Source organism: Felis catus, chromosome A3 (assembly GCF_018350175.1).
Source record: "Felis catus isolate Fca126 chromosome A3, F.catus_Fca126_mat1.0, whole genome shotgun sequence".
NCBI lineage: Eukaryota > Metazoa > Chordata > Mammalia > Carnivora > Felidae > Felis > Felis catus.
In genome coordinates, this window is record NC_058370.1 from 54,619,246 (window position 1) to 54,643,627 (window position 24,382).

At 46.3% G+C, this 24,382-nt stretch overlaps 1 protein-coding gene across 4 annotated transcripts in view; it reads right to left on the reverse strand.

The window, feature by feature from the left end:
* Positions 1 to 24,382, reverse strand: part of NCK2 (NCK adaptor protein 2) — a 154,981-nt gene that overhangs the window by 22,652 nt on the left and 107,947 nt on the right. For 3 of the 4 annotated variants that reach the window (XM_023251542.2, XM_023251543.2, XM_045053983.1), the window contains one exon: positions 19,627 to 19,868. In XM_023251542.2, coding sequence (XP_023107310.1) covers positions 19,627 to 19,852 — 226 coding nt within the window. In that variant the 5' untranslated portion in view covers positions 19,853 to 19,868. The remainder of the gene's footprint in view (positions 1 to 19,626; positions 19,869 to 24,382) is intronic. The other variant, XM_023251544.2, reaches the window with a different exon arrangement.

Below are 24,382 nucleotides of genomic sequence, written 5' to 3' on the forward strand. Positions count from 1 at the left end.
TGGCTCCCACCTGGCTCCCCCTGTGGCCAGCCCACAGCCTCTTCCACTCAGGGGACACTCAGGACCTGCCCTCCCCCCACCCCCTCAACCAGCCACAGAACTGCCTGGCAGCACCCTGATGGCAGAAACCAATACCCTCCTTTCTTTCTTCTTCCTGCAATTCTGTCCTTTCCAAACGAGAGACTCATTTCCCACATGTTGTGATGAGCCAATTAGAAACCCATCAGCTGATCTGTTAAATGTAAGGCAGAATTTTTCAGGTTGATTCAAAACCCACTAGTGGATCAAAACAATCATTTAATGGGTTGTGACCAGCTTGTATGTGTGTGTTGAGTTGTTTGGTTTCTTTAAGGGAAGAAGAAAGAAAAATCTGCCTCAAGCACAGTAGCACTGCTTCAGTTACATAAGGGAGTAAGTGCTGAGTTGTAATGTGAACCTTCTTTCTTCCTGTGCATGGGGAAGACTGTGTGAAAAGCCCTAAGGGAACAATGTTTCAGCCTGGTTAACATGCACAAAGCTCTGGAGCCTTCTTGAGAAGTGAGCCTAGGGGAGGAGGGCACACCAGCGCCCAGAGGCACTGCGTGCCACTAGACTGGTTGGTCAGGGCCATGTCCCCCAGCTTTTCCTAATGGATGGCTGCCTGCCCACCAGCCCTGCACAAGCCCCTAACTTAGTGCGGAGATTTTCATGGTATGGAAGCTGTGGCCACTTGCAGATTTTTTCCCCCCAAAATGACACCAAAGCACTTTTATGGGTAGCTTGTACCTCTCTCTTATTTTGTGCCTTCAACTGGAGTGAAGACAGAATGATGCTTTGCTTCTATTCTTGAACAGGAGTTCAAGAGGAACACAACACTGGCTTGTGATCCTCCTCTGCTGTGGAGAGTTGTGCACTGCTTTCTATGGCCGACCTACCCCTGGGCTAAGACTCCACTGCCCTGGGACACGTGCCGGGCTCCGCACCACCAGCTGGGCCCTGAGCAGAAAGGCACTCGGACAGCACAGGTGGGGTGACAGCACAGCGATGTGAAGTGGTCACTTACAGGCATTTCAAGTGAACACACAGATTGTTGAAACAAATGGCTTTGGCGGTTTTGTGTTGTTGTTGTTTGTTTTTTATACCACAGCATTTTCAGTGTGTAGGAGACACGAGAGTAAACCAGGATATCAGACTAAGTTAAAATTTTACATTTCTTCTTACAAGTTAACTTGCTTTACATGAACACATGAACCTCTAAATAATCAAATGAGTCCTTCCGTATGATTTCAAACCTAGGTTAGGTTAGCTACGCGTGAGAGCGCACTGGGGTGATTCACTAGCTTCAGAATCCAGAAAGCAGTCAGTTCACGGAAGTACACTTCTGTCTCGAAGGCCCGGGCACCAGGGTATTCTAAGCCTCATCGCCTCATCAAGGAGTCAGCATGCTGAGGCAGCCATGACCAGGCAGAGGACAGTTTTTATCGGTAATGAACACTTCAAGAAATAACATTTACAAGTAACTTTCTAAGACACCTTTTCAAGTTTGTGAGTAACGACAACTACTTAAGAAAATATGTACAGAAGAGCAGGGTTTAGAATATTCATTGGCACAGAAAGGTGTCAAAGTCAGCAGAAAAGACAACGTAAGACTTTAGACCTCATAATACACTGTCGGAGACACTTTACAACCGACTTACGAATACAGCACTTTGCTGACTCTTTTCAAGCACAAAATAATCACTTTAGCCATCAAGTTTTTACCAGGCACCTTCCCAGACTTTGGGGAGACCAAGAAAAACAAGACAGGCATGCTTCCTGCCCGTATGGAGCTTAATTTTTCTATCAAGACCGGAACATCCCACACAGCAACCACACCATGGAAAACTAACCTGCTTTGCTCTACTGTGACCCAAATAGTCTTTGAGGCAACTCTGGAAAGGGGGGTGGGGTGGGCGGGGGATGGATGGCAGCACAGTGACTGACAGCACAGCCCAGAGGAAAATCCTGACTATGCCACTTACTAGCTGGAGCTCTTGGGCAAGTTACTTAATCTGTGTCTTTGTTCTCTTACCCATATAACGTGGACAACAATGGCACTGTATCCTTGTACTCCGGCTGCCATAACAAAGTACCACAGATTGGGGGGTGGGGGGTGGGCAGTGCTTAAACAACAGAAATTCATATTCTCATAGTTGTGGGGCTAGAAGTGAAAAGATCAAGATGTCCGCAGGGTTGGTTCCTTCTGAGGCCTCCCTCCCTCCTCACCTTGCAGATGGCTGCCTTCTTACTGTGGGCTTCCCTTTGTTGTATGCTGGTGTCCTAATTCCCTCTTCTCACAAGGACACCAGTCACACTGGATTAGGGCCCACCCTAAAGACCTCATTTTAATTCAACTGCCTCTCAAAAGACCCTGTACCAAATCCAGTCACACATGGATTTACTGGGGGTTAAGACTTCAACATATGAATTGAAGGACATAATTTAGCCCCTAACAGGTACCGAAATTCGGACTGTAATATAAAGCAAGGAAGTGCTCTATGAATAACAATTGGTACTCTCACTGAGTTGGGGCTTTGAATTTCTTTTTTCCCCAGAAAGGTGTTTTACCAGGAGAGGGCCAAAGTCCTCTTTGAACGCAACCTTACCAGTGCCAGATGGCCACTAAAATAGAAAGCTCGCCTGTCAAGCTTTTGGTATCCGGGAAACATTATTCCACAGGAGCAATGTCACAGGTAGCTGCTGATGCAGTGAAATTCAAGAGACAGGTGTCTGGGAATAGGGAGGAACCTGACCCTACTGACATCTACCTTATTGGAACGCTCACAACAGTCCTGTGACAAGGTGAGCATTCCCCCGTTTCTGCAGGTGGGGAAACTGAGGCGGAAAGGGATCGGGGAACTGACCCAACACATACAGCCAGTGGAGTGGCACTGACTCACGCACCAGTAAAAGCCTGTTTAATCCATAATAGTCGAGAGGCACACTTCTGTTAAGAGGCTGATGCATAGCAGGATTCCTGTGGCAAATGCATCATGATCTTCACGTGATTTCTATGGGAAATGCAGCAGGACTATGACGGGGGGGGGGGGGTCGTCAAAAATCCATCCTCGCTTTCAATACCAACCCTCCAAAGAAGTGATGGACCTTTCCTCTGATTCTAGGGAATGGAAATGGCCCGCGTCTCCAGGCTGAAGTGGGGCTGAGGTTTAGGGAATGAAGATTTGGGATAAGAAATGTATCATGAGTAGCCATGAGGCCATGTGACCACTGCCATGTGATCTCAAAGGCGCAAAGGGAAATTTCTGAATGCAGAACAGGCACAGTGGTTCATGGACGTCTCACAAAGGATGGCTCTGCTGCCGTGCCTGCCAGCCCCAAGCCCTGGGCCACCCCATGGTGTCCAGGCTCCATGCGATGTTTCTAATTCGAAGGCAAGTCTGCTACCTTTTAGGGAAGGAGACAGGGTGGGCATTCCTCAACTCCACTACTCTTCTTGTGGCTATTTCTTCCACATATTTTTTCTGCTTCATTTCTTTTTTTTTTTAATTTTTTTTAATGTTTATTTATTATTGAGAGACAGAGAAAGACAGAGCATGAGCATGGGAGGGGCAGAGAGAGGAGACACAGAATATGAAGCAGGCTCCAGGCTTTGCGCTGTCAGCACAGAGCACAGACGCGGGGCTCGAACTCACAAACCGCGAGATCACGACCTGAGTCAAAGTCGGATGCTTAACCGACTGAGCCACCCCCTGGCCCCTCTTCTGCTTCATTTCTTCTTTCATTATAGTCATACCACCTACTTCTCTCTGTTGTAGCAAAAACACCTGGAACTCCAATGTGTGGTTTTGGTCTTCCAACAAAGATAACGTGATCTTTTTTCCCCTCTTACAATTTTATTTTTTTTCCCAACAGGACTGGCAGCCTCTGGCAATCCTTACCTACTGTAAGTAAACAGTAACTAACCAAATGTTAATCAGACTTCTCCTCACACTGTCTCTGTACCATATTTTGGAAGACCACACTTTCCCATGAGGCATGCTCCCCTTGGCCTCTCATGAATTCCTGGGGTGGCCTGGGGATCGAGGAGCCCTGCTCCCAGCCCGGCCACACCCCACCACGCTGGACTTCTGAGGCATGGAGGAGCACTGGTTTGTTTCAGCAAGATTTGGCAGGACCTCTAATGATATGCCTTTCCTCCAGTTCTCCAGTTCATCATAAAATCCAACTGCACGGAATTTATTTGATGCTTGAGCGTTTTGGTTGGAGGTTTTGCCGCACTGTGCTCTGCGTGAATCGTATTACGGATGGGAGTTTCTAGAATGGGACCGTCAGAAAATCTCTGCAATTGCTGGCATGCCGTACCGGGCGACGTTGAGCAACATTTTTTTCACAAGGTAATGACTTTCTCTACAGCTTGTTCAATAATGTATAAACTGCAACACCTTTGCGCTAAGAAAGAACAAAGAACGAATGGAAATCGTTGTTAAAAAAAAGAAAAAAAGACAAAAAGAGAAAAAGAAAAAGACGCTGTCACACGTGGCATGTGCTCAGGAGTGACCGGGATTTTAACTTCTACGTTAAAGATCAGGCTCTCAGAACAACTGGAGTCCACAGCGCCCCTAGTCCCCTAACTCATTCCCTGGCCCTCCGGCAGCTCCAATGCTCTCCTCGCTCCACCAGTGGCCCCGGGCAGGAGGGTGCCAGACAATGCACTCCACATACCAGGACGGGCGAAAGTCTTGGTGAGAGTGAACGCTCACCCAGGACTCCGGGCCAGTTAGCGGTCGGGCTGGACAGCAAGGGCGCGGACCCCTGAGCGCAGGGCTGCCTGGGATGGATGGGTCTGCAGCCGAAGATATGAACAAGCTCCTTGACCGAGCCGCCTCTGTAGCTGTCGCATTACAGACCAGCCACAATTTGTTCAATGGGCTTTATCTGCATCTCTCGTAAGAGTAATAAAGTACTATTTTAAGTGGCAAACAGGGGAGTTGGATCGTGAAGTAAACTATACTTTTCAGCTTTTATGAGGATTTTCTCGCCCCACGCTCCGGATCTCTGATTCTGAGTTACATTTTCATTGACAATAATAAGCACATTTTAAGTTTCTTGAATAAAATTACTTACATTAAGGACAGAGTTCTAATAAAAGCTGGAATATGTCATACATTATTAATGTTGGTGATTTTAAAGTCAAAATCTTTTAAATACTCCTTTTGAGATAAAGGGATGTTATAACAGACGACTTCAAAATATGCTCTAACTGTCACCTGCCAGCTGGAGTTCTGGGGATTTAAGATAAAATGTCAAACAAATTTGATAGTTCAGAAATATATTCAAGCTGATCCATTTAGGCACTGTGCACCCAAGTTTTAGGAGATGTATGGCAAAGATTTTATTTTTGTTACTAATTAGAACTGTAACATAAACCAGATTTAACTAGAAAGCTTCCTTGGTCCTAAATAAATGGTCCTAAAACGCCATTTATAATAAGACTGGAGGTCATTAATTTGTGGGGATTTCCCCCATTAGAGTTAGGGCCTATTATTAGAATCAACTAAAACTGACAACTTTTATTAGTAAATGCTAAGGAGATCTGACAAGGTTTGTCTAAAGTAACTTCTCATATAAAGTTAGGATAGGTTTAATATTTGGCTTCTAATAGCTTTTTGTGTTATTATATGTGTAATTACCTTGTGTCTAGTTTTTTGGTACCTATGCTGGAAGATTAGCTTCCACTATTCAGAAAATATCCAGTGCCAAAATTTATGATCAAAATATTTGATATGTAAAGGGGAAAAAACCCTCAAATTTACTAAATTTCCAATGTTTTGAAGGGTGACCAGGTGAAAGGCAATAAGGTGGTCCTCTGTTGCTTTAAACTGTTCAGTATCCTTTATCCTTCCTCTTATTGAACAAAACTCCTCTTCGTGTGGCTTCAGCAGGGCCACCCCTACCCCATCGGGCCATGGTTGGGGGGACCCATGACTCAGACCTGCTGTAGCTCAGACCCGGCTCCCCTCACCTGGAGTTGCCCACATTTGTCACAGTCTTCAAAGAATGGAGCGCTGAGCAGGGACGAGGCCCAGAAAGAGAGACAGAACTTGGATGATATGAGTTGAGGCCCTGGATCCAACCATACTTCCTAATGATGTGAACCAATGGATTCCCTTTTGAAATTTTCCTTTTTTTTTTTTTTTTTAACCTTGTCTACTTTTGAGTTGATTTTCTGTCTCTTCAATTAAAGAGTGTTGAAAAAATATAACTACCCATCCCCCACTCTCACTCCTCGTCACCCATCCCACTTCCTTCAATATGCCAAAGTGTTGATTCCCACTTAGCAAGGTGGCATACTTGGGTGACTAAGTCAAAAACAATACAGTCATAGTTTGGGAGCACCCAGGTTTGAGTATGGGGGTGAGGGTGGGATGGTGAGGATAGGGACTGACATTACCATGACGTCACAGTTAACTGCCAGGCTGGCACCCCTGCTTTCTAAGCCCAGAGAATCTTGGGTTTAAAATGCTTACTGCAACAGCCATCATGAGAAATCTGTGACACTGTGTGGCCACAGACATCAGGCTTAACGGACCGGCACGATCGAACCGCATTCTAATGGGGGATAGCGTATTTGACTTAGGATGGGCCCAAATGAATTCAGGCATGGGTTGTCAGAGAAGCCCCAAGGACAGCTCAAGAGAGGGGAGCAGCCTCTTCAGTGCAACTGATTTCAGACAAGGCCATTATCTAAGTTAAAATAGACTCTAGCATAAATGCCCTCACTCAGCTGTTTCACTCAGCATCTGTTCCTTTTGTCCCACAGAGGCTCAAGCTGCTGACCATGGTTGAGCTCAGAGGAAGACAGGAAGTGCGTGGGGCAGGGGAGACAGGCTTCACAGGGCTGTGAGGAGAGCCTGAAGGAGGCCTTGGGGGGCCAGCTATGGAGAAGAAGTGGGAGAGCGGGATGTGGGACGAGATCGGGGGCTAGGCCACACTGGAGCAGATACATGTACAGTTGAGGCCCAGAAGAACTGTGTTCAGCAAAGCAAACAACCCACCAACCTAATTCTCTTCTGAGCGTGCCACTGGGGGAAAAAAATTCTACCCGGCATCGCGACTCGCCATTAGAAACTGGATACGCTGAACGAAGGGGAAATACTGCATTCCCAACCACTTCCGAGACAAAGGACTAAATGCATCCTTGGCAGCTTTTGTGTCTCTTTGGGCAACAACTTCATTTGCAAAAAATTCTGGCCTTACTGCCATTGCTGTTGGGTGCCACATTTCCATCCTCGCTCTGTAAGGTTTGACAACAAGCCGGGAGAATATATCCTTTTGACAGCCAGGCTGTGCTAGAAACAAAGGAGGCTGGAGTATAAAGTTGGCTCGGATACTTTCTTCCTCTAGTAGTCTGAATCTAGCTTTTAAAAATGACAACCAAGGTTTTTTTTCCAAAAGCTTAGTCAACCTGTATCTCCATGACCAGATCGTAGGCAATATGACCCACGGGAAACACCATGGGCTCGTGGGCAGGACTCAGGGGCGGTGAGTAACTAACTCCCTGTGGGTCTTCCCCCCACAGCAGAGTGAGAGCTGATCCCAAAGACCCACTCAGCACTAAAACCCATAAACACTAAAATAACGTCCCGTCATCCCCACACACACCCTTGTAGTACTCACCCACCTCGATTTCAGCGCCCGCCTTACTGCTTCATTTATCTCCCTGAGAAAGACTGTGTTTAGTCATTCTGTGGCCTCAGAGCCTGACATTCAGTAAGTGTTTGCTCAGGCAAACTTCACTTCCTATCTCACTACCACTAATCCATATGTACTGATCAGTCCTTCCCAACTGATCTCTCCAATGATATATTGCCAGGAGTGTTTTTTTTTTTTTAAGTTTATTTTGGAGGGGGGAGAGAGAGAGAGAGAGAGAGAGTGAGCATGGGCATGCACAAGCAGGGGAAGGGCAGAGAGAAGGAGAGACAGACTCCCAAGCCCGATGCAGGGCTCGAACTCACAAATGGTGAGATCATGACGTGAACTGAGATCAAGAGTCAGACACTTAACCGACTGAGCCACCCAGGCACCCGGCCAGGAGTGTTCACAGACTATCTGGAAGCAGACCGAGATTACAATCAGCAAACCTCCCCACCTCAGAGGGAGGAAGGATACCTGTAGATGGAAGGGGACTGCCATACCTGAGGCAAACCTGCACTGACCGGGGAGGGGTCGCCAGCTGAGGGAGGGACAGAGTTACTGTTCACCATCCCTGTGCCCTGATGGTCCCTCTTCCGAGGGGCAGCCATCGCAGGAGCCAGCTCCAGAGAGGGGCCAGGGCAAAGGGCCTACCGTCACACGGGTCCATGCGTGCAGGGCCCTGAACCGCAACTGCCATCCCCGGGCATAAGAAAGCCTGTTCGTGCACGAGCAGGCAGGCAAATAACATGATCGAATATGGACGCCTGCAAAAAAATCATTCAGAGTATAGGATTTTCTATCACATGTGAAAGTCAAACGGTTATCACACATGCCAATGAAAAGAAGCTTTAAAGATTGTAATTATAATTTTTAATTAAAAATACATATTTAGTACCTCTCAACACATATTCCCGATCCATTAGCACAAGCAATTTTGAATATGCAAAGGGATGTACGAGACGTGGCAAGGCTCAGCTATGACATGCTGCCACGTTACTTAAAGTGTCAACCCACTGGCAGAAGCTCGGCACGCGTGCAACTTTTTAGGACCGTACCTGCTAAGTGAAATATGATAAATACATGCAAATGCGCAAGGGTACGGCACGTGGGCGGGGGAAAACACGGTTGGCAAGGAGCTGGCAAGGACAAGTGAACCGTACTTCGGACCACACTTCAAGCCAGGCTTCCACACCTACTAGCTTTGGACCTCGATGATTCTACGGCTTCTCCCTACCCCTCCGTTTCTTCATCTGTGATAGAAGGATATCGGTGGCCCCCATGGGCTGTCAGGAGGGCCCAAGAGCTGAGGAGCACACTGAGCTTGGTGTCTAAGACATAACAAGAGACCAAGCAAAACCCGTCATTGTGTTTATTGCTATTATGACAGCATCTAATTGCTTCCCTTCCTGGTTGAGGACAATGGCAGGAGTGAGTAGAGAAGGGCACAGGTGGTGCTTTCTCAACAGAGGTGTGCACGTGTCTGTTTTCTTCCTGAAGTGTGCCTGGATGGGGGGCAAGCCTCACCTCACTCCTGCTCTCCAGGAGTAGCTAAGTCACCAGGGACCTCACGATCAGTCACAGAGGAAATGCAAAATGGGCCTTCACATAGGGTGAAAAAGGAGCCCCATCTTCCAAGTAAGGATGAGCAGAATTGCTCACCAGCTCACATGCCGCTCTGGACAGGGCAGACACTGGTTACTAAGATGACAAGTCATACCTGCCTGTGCTCCGGGAAGGTGGTCTTTGATGTACCTGGGCTCCTGGCCTCCAGGTCCTTGCTCATCTCTGGCTTCCGTGGACAGCGCCCTGCCTGCGCTTGGAGAGGCCTGGCTTTGCCGCTAACGAGTCCTGCAACCTTAGACAAGTCGCTCCACTTGCCTGATTTTTGTAGAACAAGCTCAGACCAGGTTATCTCAAACCTCGTTCCAGTACTTGAGGGTTCTACAGACAGCCCAAACTCTCAAATGAACTCCACTTTTTAAACTTAACTTGACATATTAGAAGGAAAAAAAAAAAAAAACCCATGGAAGAAGAAAGGATTCAAATGGTCACCTTAGCATTTTTCTTAGCACCTTAGGTTAAACATTGTGGATTTAGCCAAGTTAAATTAGCAGCATGAGAACAACTATGGTTTTACTACTAATTCAGGCTCTATTTATAAACACCCACACGTCGATTTTCCAAGTCAGACAATCAACTGCATCGCTCCTTGAAAAACCAAAAATACAAAATCAGTGAGATCTGCTGCAAACGGCCGCCACAGAATGGCCTGCTCTGAGGAAGCACGTTGGCCCCAGGCTTAAAAATGTATGAAGAGGGGCACCTGGGTGGCTCAGTCAGTTAAGCATCTGACTTTAGCTCAGGTCATGATCTCATGGTTTGTGAGTTCAAGCCCCACATAGGGTTCTGTGCTGACAGCTCAGAACCCGGAGCCTGCTTCAGATTCTGTGTCGTGTCTCCTTCTTTCTCTGCCCCTCCCCTGCTTGTGCTCTGTCTTTCTCTGTCTCTCAAAAATAAATGTAAAAAAAAAAAAAAAAAATGTATGAAGAGCTACCCTCCAGGCGGCTTCCCGGGCTGTGTGACACCACTGGGACAACAAGGGATGTTCGCAGACACTCTGAGTTTGCAGCAGGGTGGGGGAAGCACGAAGACCAGAGCTGTTCCTGGGGACCGACTTCGGGACAAGACTTCCTGATGTGCAGGAAACACCCAGCCTGCCTGAAACTGACTACAACCCATCGATTAGATCCCAGCATAGTGTGGGTCAATCAGGAGCCCCACAGGGGCCCATCTGCCCTCCAGTGGCACGCGCCCCGGCAGGGTCTCAGCAGGAGGCACCACAAGAAGGTGCAGCAATTTGAGGGGCTCAGCATCAAGCACTGTAGCATCTGTGAGTAAACAAATACCCCCTCTGCACCCCGTGCCTGCCCCCAGGGGACAGATCCAAAAATGTAATAGAGAGAAGGAACATTTGAGACATATGGATACGGTCTAAAAAAGAGAGCCTGCCATATGGGGAAATGCAGTTAGAAGCATGCTAAGAAGATTTTACTTTAATCCCTAGGCATTTTTAGTTCATGTTTCTCTGTTCTAAAACTTAAGGCTCCCACACGAATAACTCTTTAGTCAGGAAAGGGTGTTCTCTCTGTTCTTTAGAAAACTGAAGCAGAAAATGATGATTTTAATAAGAAGCCAACAGGATGCCAGTTTCTGGGAAGCAAACTGGGAAATGCTTTGCCTCGGTGGACAGAGCAGCGTGGCTCTCTCGCACCCACGTGTAACTGCACGCCTGCTTCTCCTGGTTTTCTCAGGGTACAGACCCCTCCTCATTTCCCATCGCCTCTCCTGGCTTTTCTCTTGCTAGCATTCTTTTTAACAATCTGTCTAGTCTCTAATTATCCTCCCACTAATCTGTTGTGAGTTGTTTTACATTTTTGGTTCTAAATACTTGGACGCTTCTGATCTACGAAAACAAATCCAAGTTTATTTTGGGTGGCTGGCACCACAATCGCCGTAAGTTTCCATATTATGTGGGCAATACGTTTGGCCGGTCAGTTCTATTGGGAATGAGCTCACAAGACAGAATCCTAAAGAATTCCAGATTTAGGAGGCATTCACTTTATGTGATTCATGTTCGTAACAATGGTAGATTATACAACAGGGGCCAGAAAGGTAAACCTGACGGGTTAACTGGACTCCCTGAGTTTTTACTGTGCAGAGATAACTGGCTGGAGAAGTCAAATGCTCAAAATCAAAAGGAGTTAATAGGTGATGGGGATTAAGAAGAGAGAGAGAGTTTGTCATGATGAGCACACGTATGCAAGTGTTGAATCACTATATTGTACACCTGAAAACTAAGCTAACACTGTATGGTAACTATACGGGATTTAAAAAAAACATCAAAAGGAGTTTTCCCTTAACGTTTTCACGTGTTACATGTAAACTTTTCACGGGGGATGGTTCGGCTTTGCACTTTTCTGAAACCAAGAACTGGTTGTCCTCGGAGAGTGACACAGCTTCAGAATCACATTTAAGTGGCTTCCAGGAAGATCAACAACAATTTTCTTATTCTCGAAGAACATCCAACCCAGGAACAAAAACTACTTCTAGGACAGAAGCACCATAAAGAGTCAGCTTCTCCTCTTACACAGTTGATAGAATATATAGAATTCAGTGAGCACCCCGACCACTGACGAGCCAAAGTTTGTTGCAAAACTCACTGGGTCAATCTTCTTTCCAGCATGTGCTGGGACCAGGCACCTTGGAGAAAGGGCTTGATCTTTTCTGGACCAACGGCAATGTGACAGCTAGTATTAATAACAGTGAAAAGTCATATATACGTGTATAAATACCGAAAAAAACCAGAGGTGATTATAGACACGGGGATGAGTTCTGGGTGGGGAGATCACAGGTGGTTTGTATTTTCTCTTTTCCAGACTTTTTAAAATAAGCATGCTGTGGTAAATGATAGTGTATATCTGAGCAATTCCTGTTTGCAGAGACCTGTGTCGTACAAAGGAACGGTGAATGGCAGAGATGGCTGAAATATATGCGTGCAGTGGCGGCACATGCTTGCTGCTGGACAAAGTGCTCCCGAAATAAAAATCAATTTACAGAAAAGGAGACATGTTCCCGTGACATTCTGCCTCTAAATCATTTTAATTAATGGCTCTTGCTCACCTCAACATGAAGGAACTGGGCAGAATTACTAAGCGACTCCCTTGGGGTCAGGGAGAAATTGATGCTCACTCAAGGAGCTGGTCCCCTAGCATTTCAGGGGCCAGAACAAGAGTGGGAGGAAATCAAAACAGCTGTGCGGGTGGGGGCCCACGAGGGGGTGGAGTTCACTGCAATCCACGACAGGCAGGTGTTGTGTGCGTCTTCCCCGACCCCTGCTGGATCTGAATCCCCAATTCTAGCAGCTGATCCACAATAACACAGGCTGAAGTCAGGGAGACGTGGTTTGAATTCCAACCACTTACTGCGTGTTCCCGGGCACATCACTTAAGTTCCCGGTGTTCATGCTTTCACATGGGAAATGAGGGTATTAGCACGCCCCTCTTCCCCCCCTCTTTTCGTGAAGATAAAAACAGAAATGCGTGCAGGCAGCTAGCGCGGTACCTCACACAATGAGGCACTCAGAGAGAGACAGAAACTACTGTCTACTCTCTGGAACCATACGCACAAAATCCATTTCGGGGTCCTGGTTTCAATTTTTCTGCAGCATTAGCTTTTGGTTTGGCTGCGGAGTGTGGGGTGACACTTCTTTGCAGGGAGTGTCAGGAGCATGGGGAATGTTGGCTCAGGGAGCCTGCACGCCCTTGGCGGTTACCACATAGCCTCCCGTGGGCTCTCTTGCCAGGGCAGGGCTGCGGTGACAGCTCTCCAAAGGGGACCAGAGGCCTGGGGCCAGTCCTCAGGACGACATACACGCTGAAAGCCTGTCTGAGGTCCCTGACACACTGCGGCAGAAATGTCAGGTCTAAACTGCAGATCCTAGGTAAAAATAAGACTTATTTGGAGGCCCAAAACTAAAATTCACTTAAAAATAGGAAGAACGTTATAACACACGTCTGAATCCTACTGAACGTTTCCATGAGTGTCCTGCCATTGCCTCAACTTCAAACAGGTCTCATCCTGATGGCCCTGTTTCTCTTCCTACTTCCCAAATTCTCTGCTGGAGACATTCATTCAGGCTCAGAACGCTGGAGTCATCTGTGACGAGTATTTCAGTCTTCCAGCTGTTCCACACCCAGTCAACACAGAGTCCTGGGGGTTTCCTGTGAAATCCCTCTCTGCTGCTGAGCTCAAGACTTCCAACATCACGTTTGGGTTGCTCTGAGGCCTCGCTGCCAGCTACCTATGGACGGATAGGCCCTCTCCAGTCCCTTCCTGAGGATCAGGACCAGGATGCCCCCTGCACGCCATGACGGTCATCTCTGTCCGCCATATGGAAACTCTCGGGGGTTCCCTTTTCAAATGGCACCAGGCCTTGTTCAGGGCCGGCAGTATGGGACACCATGATCCCTCAGGACACCCCCACGCTCTCTCTCACCCCAGTCCAGCTAACTCCTTAATATCCTCCAACACAACTTGGCTTCCAGCCTCCAAATCTTGACTTACGTTCTCCCTTCTTCAGCTGAAGCCCCACCTCCTCTCCCAAGTGTCCGCTCAGCCCGGGTACTCTTTGCTGAAGGACTTCATTCAATTCTCAACAACTGCAGGAGACAAGTAGTCACTTATCCCATTTTACAGATGATGGAGTCCAGGCTCCGCGAGTTCAACGGTTTGGCAAAGACTCGATCTGAACGTGGTGGGGAGTCTCTCTCCTAACCGCTCTGCACACTGCTTCCTGAAGGGTAGGGCAGAGCCAAGTTTCCAAGGGGACGGGCAGAGACAGTGCCACTGCTCAAATGAGGCCTGCTCATTTGTGCCAGTGTCATTTCCCAGGTATGACAAGCTTCCGAAAGTCGGGGACTCAACCTTATCCTCTCTTCATATCCCACCAGATGCAATGACGTCCGTCCAGGCTCCCACTTCTGATCCAGACATACTCTATTACACCATGCTGATCCCTACATAATGTTTGCATCCCTGTTTCAAAGCCCTTGGTTATTGTTCCCAAAGGTCACTCAGCAGGGAATGAAGTGGCTCAGAAGGGATTTCCCAGGGACAGAGCAAGGAAGGGACAGCCCAGACGCAGGCTCTGCTCCCACAAATAGGCTGTGCCATTCGTTACTCCCTGTTCGTTTTTAACCGACCACTTGCCCTGGATCAGGCCTGCTGAGAACATTTATAAGCAAAGGTCCACAGTCCTGCGGTGTCTAAACAAAAATTCCCTCACATGCCACACAATCACAGAGGCAGTGAGCTCAGAAGATCACTTCTGACCATCACTCTCCTGATCTCCATTTTAACAAAAAAGCATACATTGAACGGGCTCAAAACAGTCTGGGCTGATCCAGCAAGCAGCAGGGATTTTCCTCACTTGCAAGCTAGTGATAAGGAGAGAACTCTGGATAATTACAGAAGGTTCCGGATTAAGTACTGTGGGAAACCATTGCCATGAATAATCAGTAGGACACGTTTGCGTCTGGTGTTACTCTCATGTTTTTGGCCCAATGTCAGCAGGTGTTCAGCGATATGCCAAATTTAAGGCACTGTAGGTGCCCAGGCAAAGTGGGGGGACCCCAAGTTATATCTCCTCTGCTACAAGCCAACTTTAGAGCCTTGGGGTGGTCCCTCAACCACTCATGTCTGTCTGCTTGTTCTAACGTAAAGTTACAACAGTGCAAAAATATTGTTTTCCCTGAGCCATCTGAGAGCCACTTTCCTACCTACACGATGTTCTAACACTTAAACAAGGACATTTTCCTCTACAACCACGATATAACCACCAAATCAGGAAATTCACATCAATATATTATTACTGCCCAACTCCCTGACCCAGCTCAAGTTTTGCTAGTAATTTTTCACCTCTAAAATAAAGGACTTGGTATCAGTAAAATCTCCCCTAACATTCTAACTGCCTGTCTCTGCAACAGAATCTTATCAAATGCCCACCTGCTAAGTCCATATATTCAACTTGCTATAGTAAAAAACCCTCAAGTTTGAGGTGAAGTCCCATCTCTGTCCCACACTGGCACTAGTAGTGTGTTCCTGGGGAAGTCACTTAGCCACCCCAAAGTCAATCCCAGACTGGCTATGCCTCTAAGAGCCTTGTGAATTTCACCCATAGGAACCACCCCCTCCTCATCTGAAAGCATTAGCTCAAAAGGAAACAGGGGCTGTTGTATAGCCACTTAGCACTGGGAATCTCTCTCTGCTCCCAAGGTCTAGCTTGGAATCAGAGGCGGGAATCCTGGGGCTAATCACTGGCAGGTTGCTAAACGGCCTTAGGTATGGTCACATTGAGACAAATGCTATAAAGGAGCAACCCTGACAGGGGGTGGGTCACCTCTAGCTCCAGATACCTAGGGAGGTGGTCAGCAATGGACATGTGTGCCTTGGAACAAACCCTCCTGAGAAGGTTACTAATAGGTTATAAAGGGAACTGCATAGCTCTGCAGAACCCAAGTCAGCACGTAGACTTAAGGGAACAACTGAGAACAGCATTAACCTTTGGGGCTTTGCTGGATCCCAGCTGCTGTCACGAAGTGGTAACAAAAACCGTTCTTCAGTAGTCTGAAGGAAAATCTTTGAAAAATACCTCCCTGGAAGCAGCTTCCCCATCTCAAAAGATTTAGCACAGTGCTTTAAAACACCTAACCTGCGTAATTTAATAAGCTAGGCTGCAATGTCAAGGCCAGACTGTAGACCAGGAACGCTCCTCAACTGCTGAGCAAAGAGCTGCACAGTCTGAGCCCTTCAAAATATCAACTGGGCTCTGCCAGCAGAAAGGGTTCTTAACAATTGCCCCTTGTCATCTGTGGAAAAGTTCTCTGACTATTCATGATCATAAGTTAAATACAAGAGGAGATCCAGTATATAAATGTTTTGCTCATGTGCAAATAAGAACTCATATTGTTTGATTTGATTATAAATTATGAAAGGAAAAGAAAGAACGTTAATCCTTTCCCAACAGAGATCTTTTTGTCAGAGGTACTGCTTTCTAGAAGTTACTCTAACCAAGTCGTGCGTGTGATGAAACTGAATTCCCCACGGACCTCAACACAGCAAGTGAGTATAAGAAAGTAGAAGAGGACTCGTACAGAGTTACATTTCTCTGCAACCAGAGACGTGTCTGCACATTTATAACACTGGGACTTTGCTGGGGGAGTCCGGTGCTATTTTATTCCAAACCAGGCACCTGCCAGGAAAATCTTACTGTGGACTGAGGAATCAGGTGGACTTCTACAGCAGTAAAAATGACAAATGTGGATGACTCCAGGAGTAGCTACTGGAAGGTCAACACATGTTATTTTCACTCCTTCTAACAGGCAGTGCAGAGAAATTCTGCCGGCCGCATGATCGGCTAGAATCATACAGTAATTGTGAGAGCGCGCTGGAGACAAGAATTTAAACAGGGAGCCACGAACACGTGGCTCCAATTCTTTAGCTACAGGGGCCAGGGGAAGGCAGGACGGGCTGCGGGATGTTTTCTGACCTTCCTGGTTGACAACGATGCCGTGTCGAGCCCGGCTGCGGGGAACTGAGAAGTCACTCCATTGTGATCCTTCCCTTTGATGCTGCTCAAGTGGGCAATGGAAAACTCACACTGGAACACCAAGGTCTCTCTCCGGACAGCAGGAGCAAGGCTTCGGGGGAATATGGTGAACACGAAACAGAAAGATACACAGAAACAAGGGGGGCATTTCTCCACAGATACGGATGTCAAAAACAGAATCTCACTTGTGTTTTTACAACGCGTGATATGCTTAGCCTAAACGTTTCCAGGCAGATGCCTGCCTGCACTGTGACTGAGGCCTGGAGGCGGGGCGGTCATCTTCTAGGAGAGGAGCACACGTTACTCAGGCGGCTCTCGAGGGCACAACGGGAGCCAAGGGGAGAAAGTTAAAGAAAAGCAAACTTTGATTCTATTTAAGGAAGAGCTTTCGAGCAATCTGTGTTCTCCAAAAATGGAATTGGCTGACTGTCGAGGTAGAAGTGTTCTGGCAGAGCTGGGTGGCCATCTGGCAGGGGCGGGGCAGCGGCCCAGCACCCAGCACCCAGCACTGGGAGGGGCCGATTGCGCGAGGCTCCACTAACGTGGAGAGCCTGCGGTCCCCCCGGTGCACGAGGCGGATCGCAGCTGGTGAAGGAGTAGACACTCAGTGAGACATCTGGCTGAGGGTTTCAACTTGGGCCTTTGGCTTTTCTCCTTCTGCCAAGTGAAGGAGAAAAAGAACAATGACAAGGTACACACGGGAATTTCTAGATAGTTCGGGGTGCTTGCTTTGTCCTATTTCTCTTCTGAGCAACTCGTTCAGTTTCTGCGTACATCATTCTTTACTATAATATCGAGACTGTATTTTTAAAAAATGGATAGGCAATAAAACAAAACAAGGCAACGATGTTTAGCATCTCCCAAAAAAGGTACTTTGGTGAGGCAGAGGCTGAAATTGGAAAAATAAATAAATAAAATTAGGCTCTGGTATTTATCTACTCATGCTAACTGCATTTCTACCATAGTTCATTAAGAGTTATAAGCATAGGACCACAACGTTCCTTTCAAGCGACTTGCTTGGAGAAAAAAAAAAAAAATTATAGGGGTATCAGGTTAGTGGAGAAAGAATGAAACTGCTTGTGCAAAAAGAAATTTCTGCATAAGGCTCTGAACCTAGGAGAGGTCGTGTGACTCATACTCAGGCCGGTGTCTCATTTCTCTTTCCAAATCATGGAAACAACCTAAGCCCTAACACAGAAACACTACCCAATAAATGAAGGCTTTAAATGGGTCTGAAGATGGGTGACTGGCCTGGGTGGCTCAGTCGGTTAAGTGTCCGACTTCGGCTCAGGTCATGATCTCATGATCTGTGAGTTTGAGCCACGCGTTGGGCTCTGTGCTGACAGCTCAGAGCCTGGAGCCTGCTTCAGAGTCTGTGTCTCCCTCTCTCTCTGCCCCAACCCCGCTCATGCTCTGTCTCTCTCTGTCTCAAAAATAGGTAAAAACAATAAAAAAAATTTAAAAATAAATAAATAAATGGGTCTGAAGAGAGACTCAGGAGACTTTTCAAGATTACATGAAACTCAAGATGAATATTTTGCCACGCCCACTACATTCGGTGTGTAATTTTCTTCCCAGTTCCCCACCTGCTTCCCTCCGACCCTACCTGAAACAAACCCTCCTGTTAGAAATAAAAAGCAAACGCTCCAGTATATGCAACATGACGAGAATACCGGCTTATTTCAGAGCAAACTCTTAAGTGATATCCAGTAGTCTCAGGTACGACCCACATTATACTCCTAGAAGGAGGCGACACTAGATTTAGTACGTGGGGGCTCAGCTCATGGTTCTCCAGCAAAGCCCTCAGAGTTACCACTGAAGGAGTAACTACTTCAAGTACATCAGATATGCACACAAGGGCAAGAGTGGACGCCCTTAACTTCAGGGGATTCAAGGCGGCCTGTCCCACGTCGGGATACTGGGCACGTGGGAAGAAAACCAGGTGTCAAGCCAACCGGGCTGAGCTCCCCACGGTCCCCGCAGACGTCCTCGGACATCACCCGGGTGCTCGCCCACGGCCACGTTAGTGAACGCTGCCAGGACTGTGGTTTCTATGAAACGTCATCAATAGAGCAGAGGGGGGAAAAACCCCACCCGGTTCAGAGCGCTTTCTGTTCCTTCCCACACTATGCATGAAGGCAGCACGGGCAGGATCATGTAAGAGAGAAGAGACCTGATGGGATGACACAGGCAGAGCTGCGGACATTTTGGAGGAGGGAATTCCGTTTCAGGAACCTCTAGAATATTGATGCCAGGAGATGGAAACACGTGCGGGGGGTCCCCAACACCCAGACACGATTCTGGACTCCGAAGTCTCCAGGAAATGACAAACATGGTATTTCTCCATCTTGATCTCTTTATTTGCAGAGATTGAAAAAAAAAAAAAGACAACTAGGGGCACCTGGGTGGCTCAGTCGAGCGTCCGACTTTGGCTCAGGTCATGATCCTGTGGTTCGCGAGTTCGATCGAGACCCACGTCCGGCTCTGTGCTGACAGCTCAGAGCCTGGAGCCTGCCTCCCTCTCTCTCTGCCCCTCCCCCTCTCGTGCTCTGTCTCTCTCTCTCAAAAATAAATAAAAACATTATTATTAAAAAAAAAAAGACAGCAAGAAAGAGGCCAACTTTAAAACAGACCTCTTTTTTTTTTTTTTTAACAAAACAAAACACACGAACTAAAAAGATGGGACACGCTCCCCTCCAAAAGCACAAAGCTTCCTTGCCCCCCCCCCCCCCATCACGGGAAGTAGTTCAGCGATAACGTGGGACCTAACACACAGACACACTCACCTAGCGTGTCCTTCAGGTTCTTCACGAGGGAACCCTTCTTCAGGCTGTTCTTCCTCTCCACGTAGTTGGACGGCACGTAGCCCGTCCTGTTGGCCGCGTTCCTCACGCGCCACCACGTCTTGGAGTCGTCCAGCAGCCACAGACGCTCGTTTTTCTTGATGTCCAGCTCCTGGTCCTGTTGGGCAGTGTAGTCCCACTTTGCTATCACAATAACTTCCTCTGTCATCTTTCATGGAGTCCTTCTGCCAGCAAAACATTTGGAGATGCTCATTAGAGAACCAACCAAACACTTCGTCCTGTGCATCAACTTGAGAAATTATGCACTGACAGCTTTTATTACTACTTGGCAACCAGTTTCCTCCTGGGTCTTGGAATAACCTTAAAATGACCTTCTTTCAACAAGCTTTGGTATTTTGTTTAGAAACAGCAACCCTAATAAAACAAACCCTGATTTTGTACATTGGGAAATCTGCGTGCTCTGCCAGAAGCAAAAACAAACTTTCAAAAAATTCTAAATAACAATGCCATAATTAAATGCGTTCACTTGATTAAGTAACAGCAGCTCCTTGTAGCTAATATGTTTACATCCACTTTCTCAAGATACGCTGAATTTTATGAACATATTTAATGAACACGCACACCCAAACTGTTCTTATAAATTAAAGCTGAAAGCAATGTGGCATCCTGGACTGGCTCCTAAAACACAAAAAGGAAATTAGTAGGAACGATGGTGAAATCTGAATGAAGTCGAGTCAATAGTAACATACCAATGTTAATGTTAGTTTTGACAAACACACCCTTGGTTGCATGAGGTACTACACTAGGGAAAATGGAGTAAAGGGTATATGGGAATGCTTTGTACTATCGTTGCAACTTTTCTACACAAATAAAACTATTCTTGGGGCGCCTGGGTGGCGCAGTCGGTTAAGCGTCCGACTTCAGCCAGGTCACGATCTCGCGGTCCGTGAGTTCGAGCCCCGCGTCAGGCTCTGGGCTGATGGCTCAGAGCCTGGAGCCTGTTTCCGATTCTGTGTCTCCCTCTCTCTCTGCCCCTCCCCCATTCATGCTCTGTCTCTCTCTGTCCCAAAAAATAAATAAACGTTGAAAAAAAGAATTTAAAAAAAAAATAAAATAAAACTATTCTTGAAACCCATACACGGGTGAGTGTTTCTAGCAGCTTCACTCATAATTGGCAAAATTTGGAAGTGATCAAGACATCCTGAGGGAGGTGAATGGATAAACTGTGGTATATCCAGGTAATGGACTATTACTCAGTGATTAAAAGAAATGAGCTATCAAGCCATGAAAAGGCACGGAGGAACCTTAAATGAACGTTACTAAGTAAAGAAGCCATTCTATAAAGGCCCACCTACTCTTGGCACACCAGGGTGGTTCAGTCAGTTGAGCGTCTGACTCTTAATTTCCGCTGAGGTCACGATCTCACGGTTTGTGAGACTGAGCCCCGAGTAGGGCTCTGCACTGATGGGGCAGAGCCTGCTCGGGATTCTCTCTCTCCCTCTCTGGTCCTCCCCAACTCACTCTAAAAAATAAATAATAAATAAACTTAAAAAAAAAAAAAAAAGAAAAGGCCATCTATTGTCTCGATCTCCCAAAGACCCTCTCCTAGACCAAACTTCAGTCAGGCTCCTCTGAATCCTCTTTCCACACGAGGCCTCGTGCAAGATGTGCAAGATATTTGTACTTCCGTGTTTGTCCCAACACGTCCCAATTTTAACAAGAATCCTGCTAAGCTGGTTTAGCTAGAATCCTCCACGCTCACCCAGGTAATGCCCAACAGATGGACAGACTGCCTTGCCTGCCTTCAGGAAGAATCCTGCCAGGTCAGTTTAGTCAGAATCCCTCCTTTACCTCTGGTGTTTCCTTCAGTAATTGTCCGCTCATCAACTGCCTACCTTACTCCTCAGCGATAAACTCCCACTTTTCCTTCGTATCTTTAGAATTGAGCCCAAATGGGTGAGGGAGGAGGGAGGGATGAATACGTGGGGCATTCGGTTTTTAAAGTAGTGACACTACTCTGTATGATACTTTAATAGTGGATACGTCACTATACATTTGTCAAGACCCATAAAATACGCAACGCCAAGAGTGAACCATATATGAAGTCATCCCCAAATAAAAAGCTTATTAAAACAACAAGAAATAAATAACGGTATATTATACATCTAGTTACGTCAGTTCTGGAAGTAATATATAGCAAAGGCTATCACTAAAATGAATACAGTTAACTGCTTCAGCAGCTCCAGACTTTTTAGGCACAAGATGGCCCGGTATTTTTTCCAGGAGAACCATTCAATATTCAGTCCTTCACCTGACTAGGTTTCCTTAAAACTTAGAAGGAAGGAATAATGGAAAGACTCTTAACTAAAACCCTCTTCCTCTCTGACAGAGGGAACTTCTCATTACTTTAGAGGGATGACTTCAGGATTACAGAGGGAACCAACGCACTTGACTCCACAGAAGCATGAATACCATTTTTAAATGACATGACACTTTTTACGAGATGCTAAAGAAACTTATAAATAAAACATGTTCTCCTGTTTCTTGAATTAACTTCCAAATTTAGAGACATCAAACCTTTCGGGAAGGAGGAAATATTTAATAAACCTTATGCATAATATATGCAACATCCAAGTGTACACAATGTTCATTTCCAAACTGTAGACCACTTTGTTATACACTTTTGGAAAATCTCCCCTCCATACTATGTGTCTCTCTCTCTATCCTGACCTTTCTGTCAGGGTTAGAATTTTCAAAATCATAAAGGCAGTTTTTCTTTTTCTAATAATAATGAGAACAGAAATAGGAATGGGGCTCAGAGACTATTCCATTTGAATACCAGCTTTGTTTCTTAATTACACAGTTTTCAAGAGAGTTTTTAACATGACGAGCCCATCACGTAAGACCAATCAAAGCCATCTATTAATTTCCTGTGTGATTTCACTGTATGAAGTGTAGTTAAGTAAGGAGCTGGCTGGGCAGGGTATGATTCCATGCACACTGAACATCCTGTGGGAGCTCAAACAAACATGGTGCCTGGGCTCTACCACAGATCAATTATATCAGAATCTTGAGGAGTGAGGTCTGAGCATCAGGTTTTTACAGTTAATCTTTCTGACAGGCCGTAGGAGGGAAAAAACAACTAAGAGGGAACTGAGTCACAAAATGACCCCTCAGGATGCTTTCCTTGGGTCATTAGACCTGTGGGGTTGTAATGAGAACTCTAAGGGTGTGATGAGTACCTGACACACGTCAACTTGTTTAATCTCCAGAACCCCCACCTTTCAGGGAGGTGTTATTCTTTAGGAGACTGAGGATCACAGGGATTAAGTGAGGTGCTGAATTACAGAATCAGGATTTGAGCCCAGGTCTGTCAACTCCCAAATCTGTGCTCATGCATCCACTTCTGGGGTGGGTGGCTGGGTGAGGGTCTAATGTGTAGTGTGTATTTCGACAGGCTTAATTCAACCCAGGAAATCTAGGATTCCAGGTCAGGTGACAATAAGAAGTTCCCCTGGCACCTAGGAAATGACTGGTTTGTTCCTTGGTCAGAGCAAGGAACCTATTCACTTGATTGGTTTCAAACCTATTCTAATTGATTCATGCCAGCTTGTAGCAATATAAAAATTTCACAAGGCCAGTCAATCAATAACTGCCTCACTGGAGTGAAGTCTGCCAATCAACAGGAGCTTTACCCTGGTGCTTCAGAGGGCTAGCCAATCACATCTCCTTCACCCCAGTGGACTCCACCAATCAACAACCACCTCACTCCAGGGTTTCTGAATGTCAGCCAATCAACAGCAGTCCCAGTGGAAAAAAGAGCACCCACCCAAAAAGGCAGTAAAGGCAGGGTCGATGGAAGGAGGTGATGCTGAACCAGTTACATGGCAGCAGCTGAGAGAAAGGACAGATAACTGGGAGGTGGGGAAAAGGAAAAGGAGAATGATTTCAGTCTTGGAAGATGGGTAGGATTTGGGGGGGCAGTGGAGTCAGAGGGGGGCTCTCCAGGCCTGAAATGAGCAAACAAGAACTAGAGGGTAGGAATACATTACTAAGCAGAAGAATTAAGAATAAATGACTCCAAAAAGTCATTTACAATAAAAAGTAAACAATATATATTTCTGGATTTTTTTTTAAGTTTTTAATTCCAGTATAGCTAACACACAGGGTTATATTAGTTTCAGGTGTACAATATCACGATTCAGCACTTCCATCACCCGGTGCTCATCACAAGTGCCCTCCTTCATCCCCATCACCTATTTCATCCATTCCCACCCACCTCCCCTCTGGCAACCATCTGTTTCTTCTCTACAGTTAAGAGTCTGTTTCTTAGTTTCTCTCTCTTTTCCCTTGCTTGTTTGTGAAATCATATGGTATTTGTCTTTCTCTGACTTAATTTCCCTTAGCATAATACTCTCTAGCGTCATCCATGTCATTGCAAATGGCAAGATTTCATTCGTTTTTTCTGGCTGAGAAATAGTCCACTGTATGTATGTGTGTGTGTGTGTGTGTGTGTGTGTGTGTACACACACACACACATACATGTATACATACATGTATACATATATACATATATGTATATGTGTGTGTGTATATATATATATATATATATATATATATATATACATATATATACACCACCTCTTTATCTCTTCATCAATCGATGGGCACTTGGGCTGCTTCCACAGTTTGGCTATTGTAAGTAATGCTGCTATAAACATAGGAGTGCATGTATCCC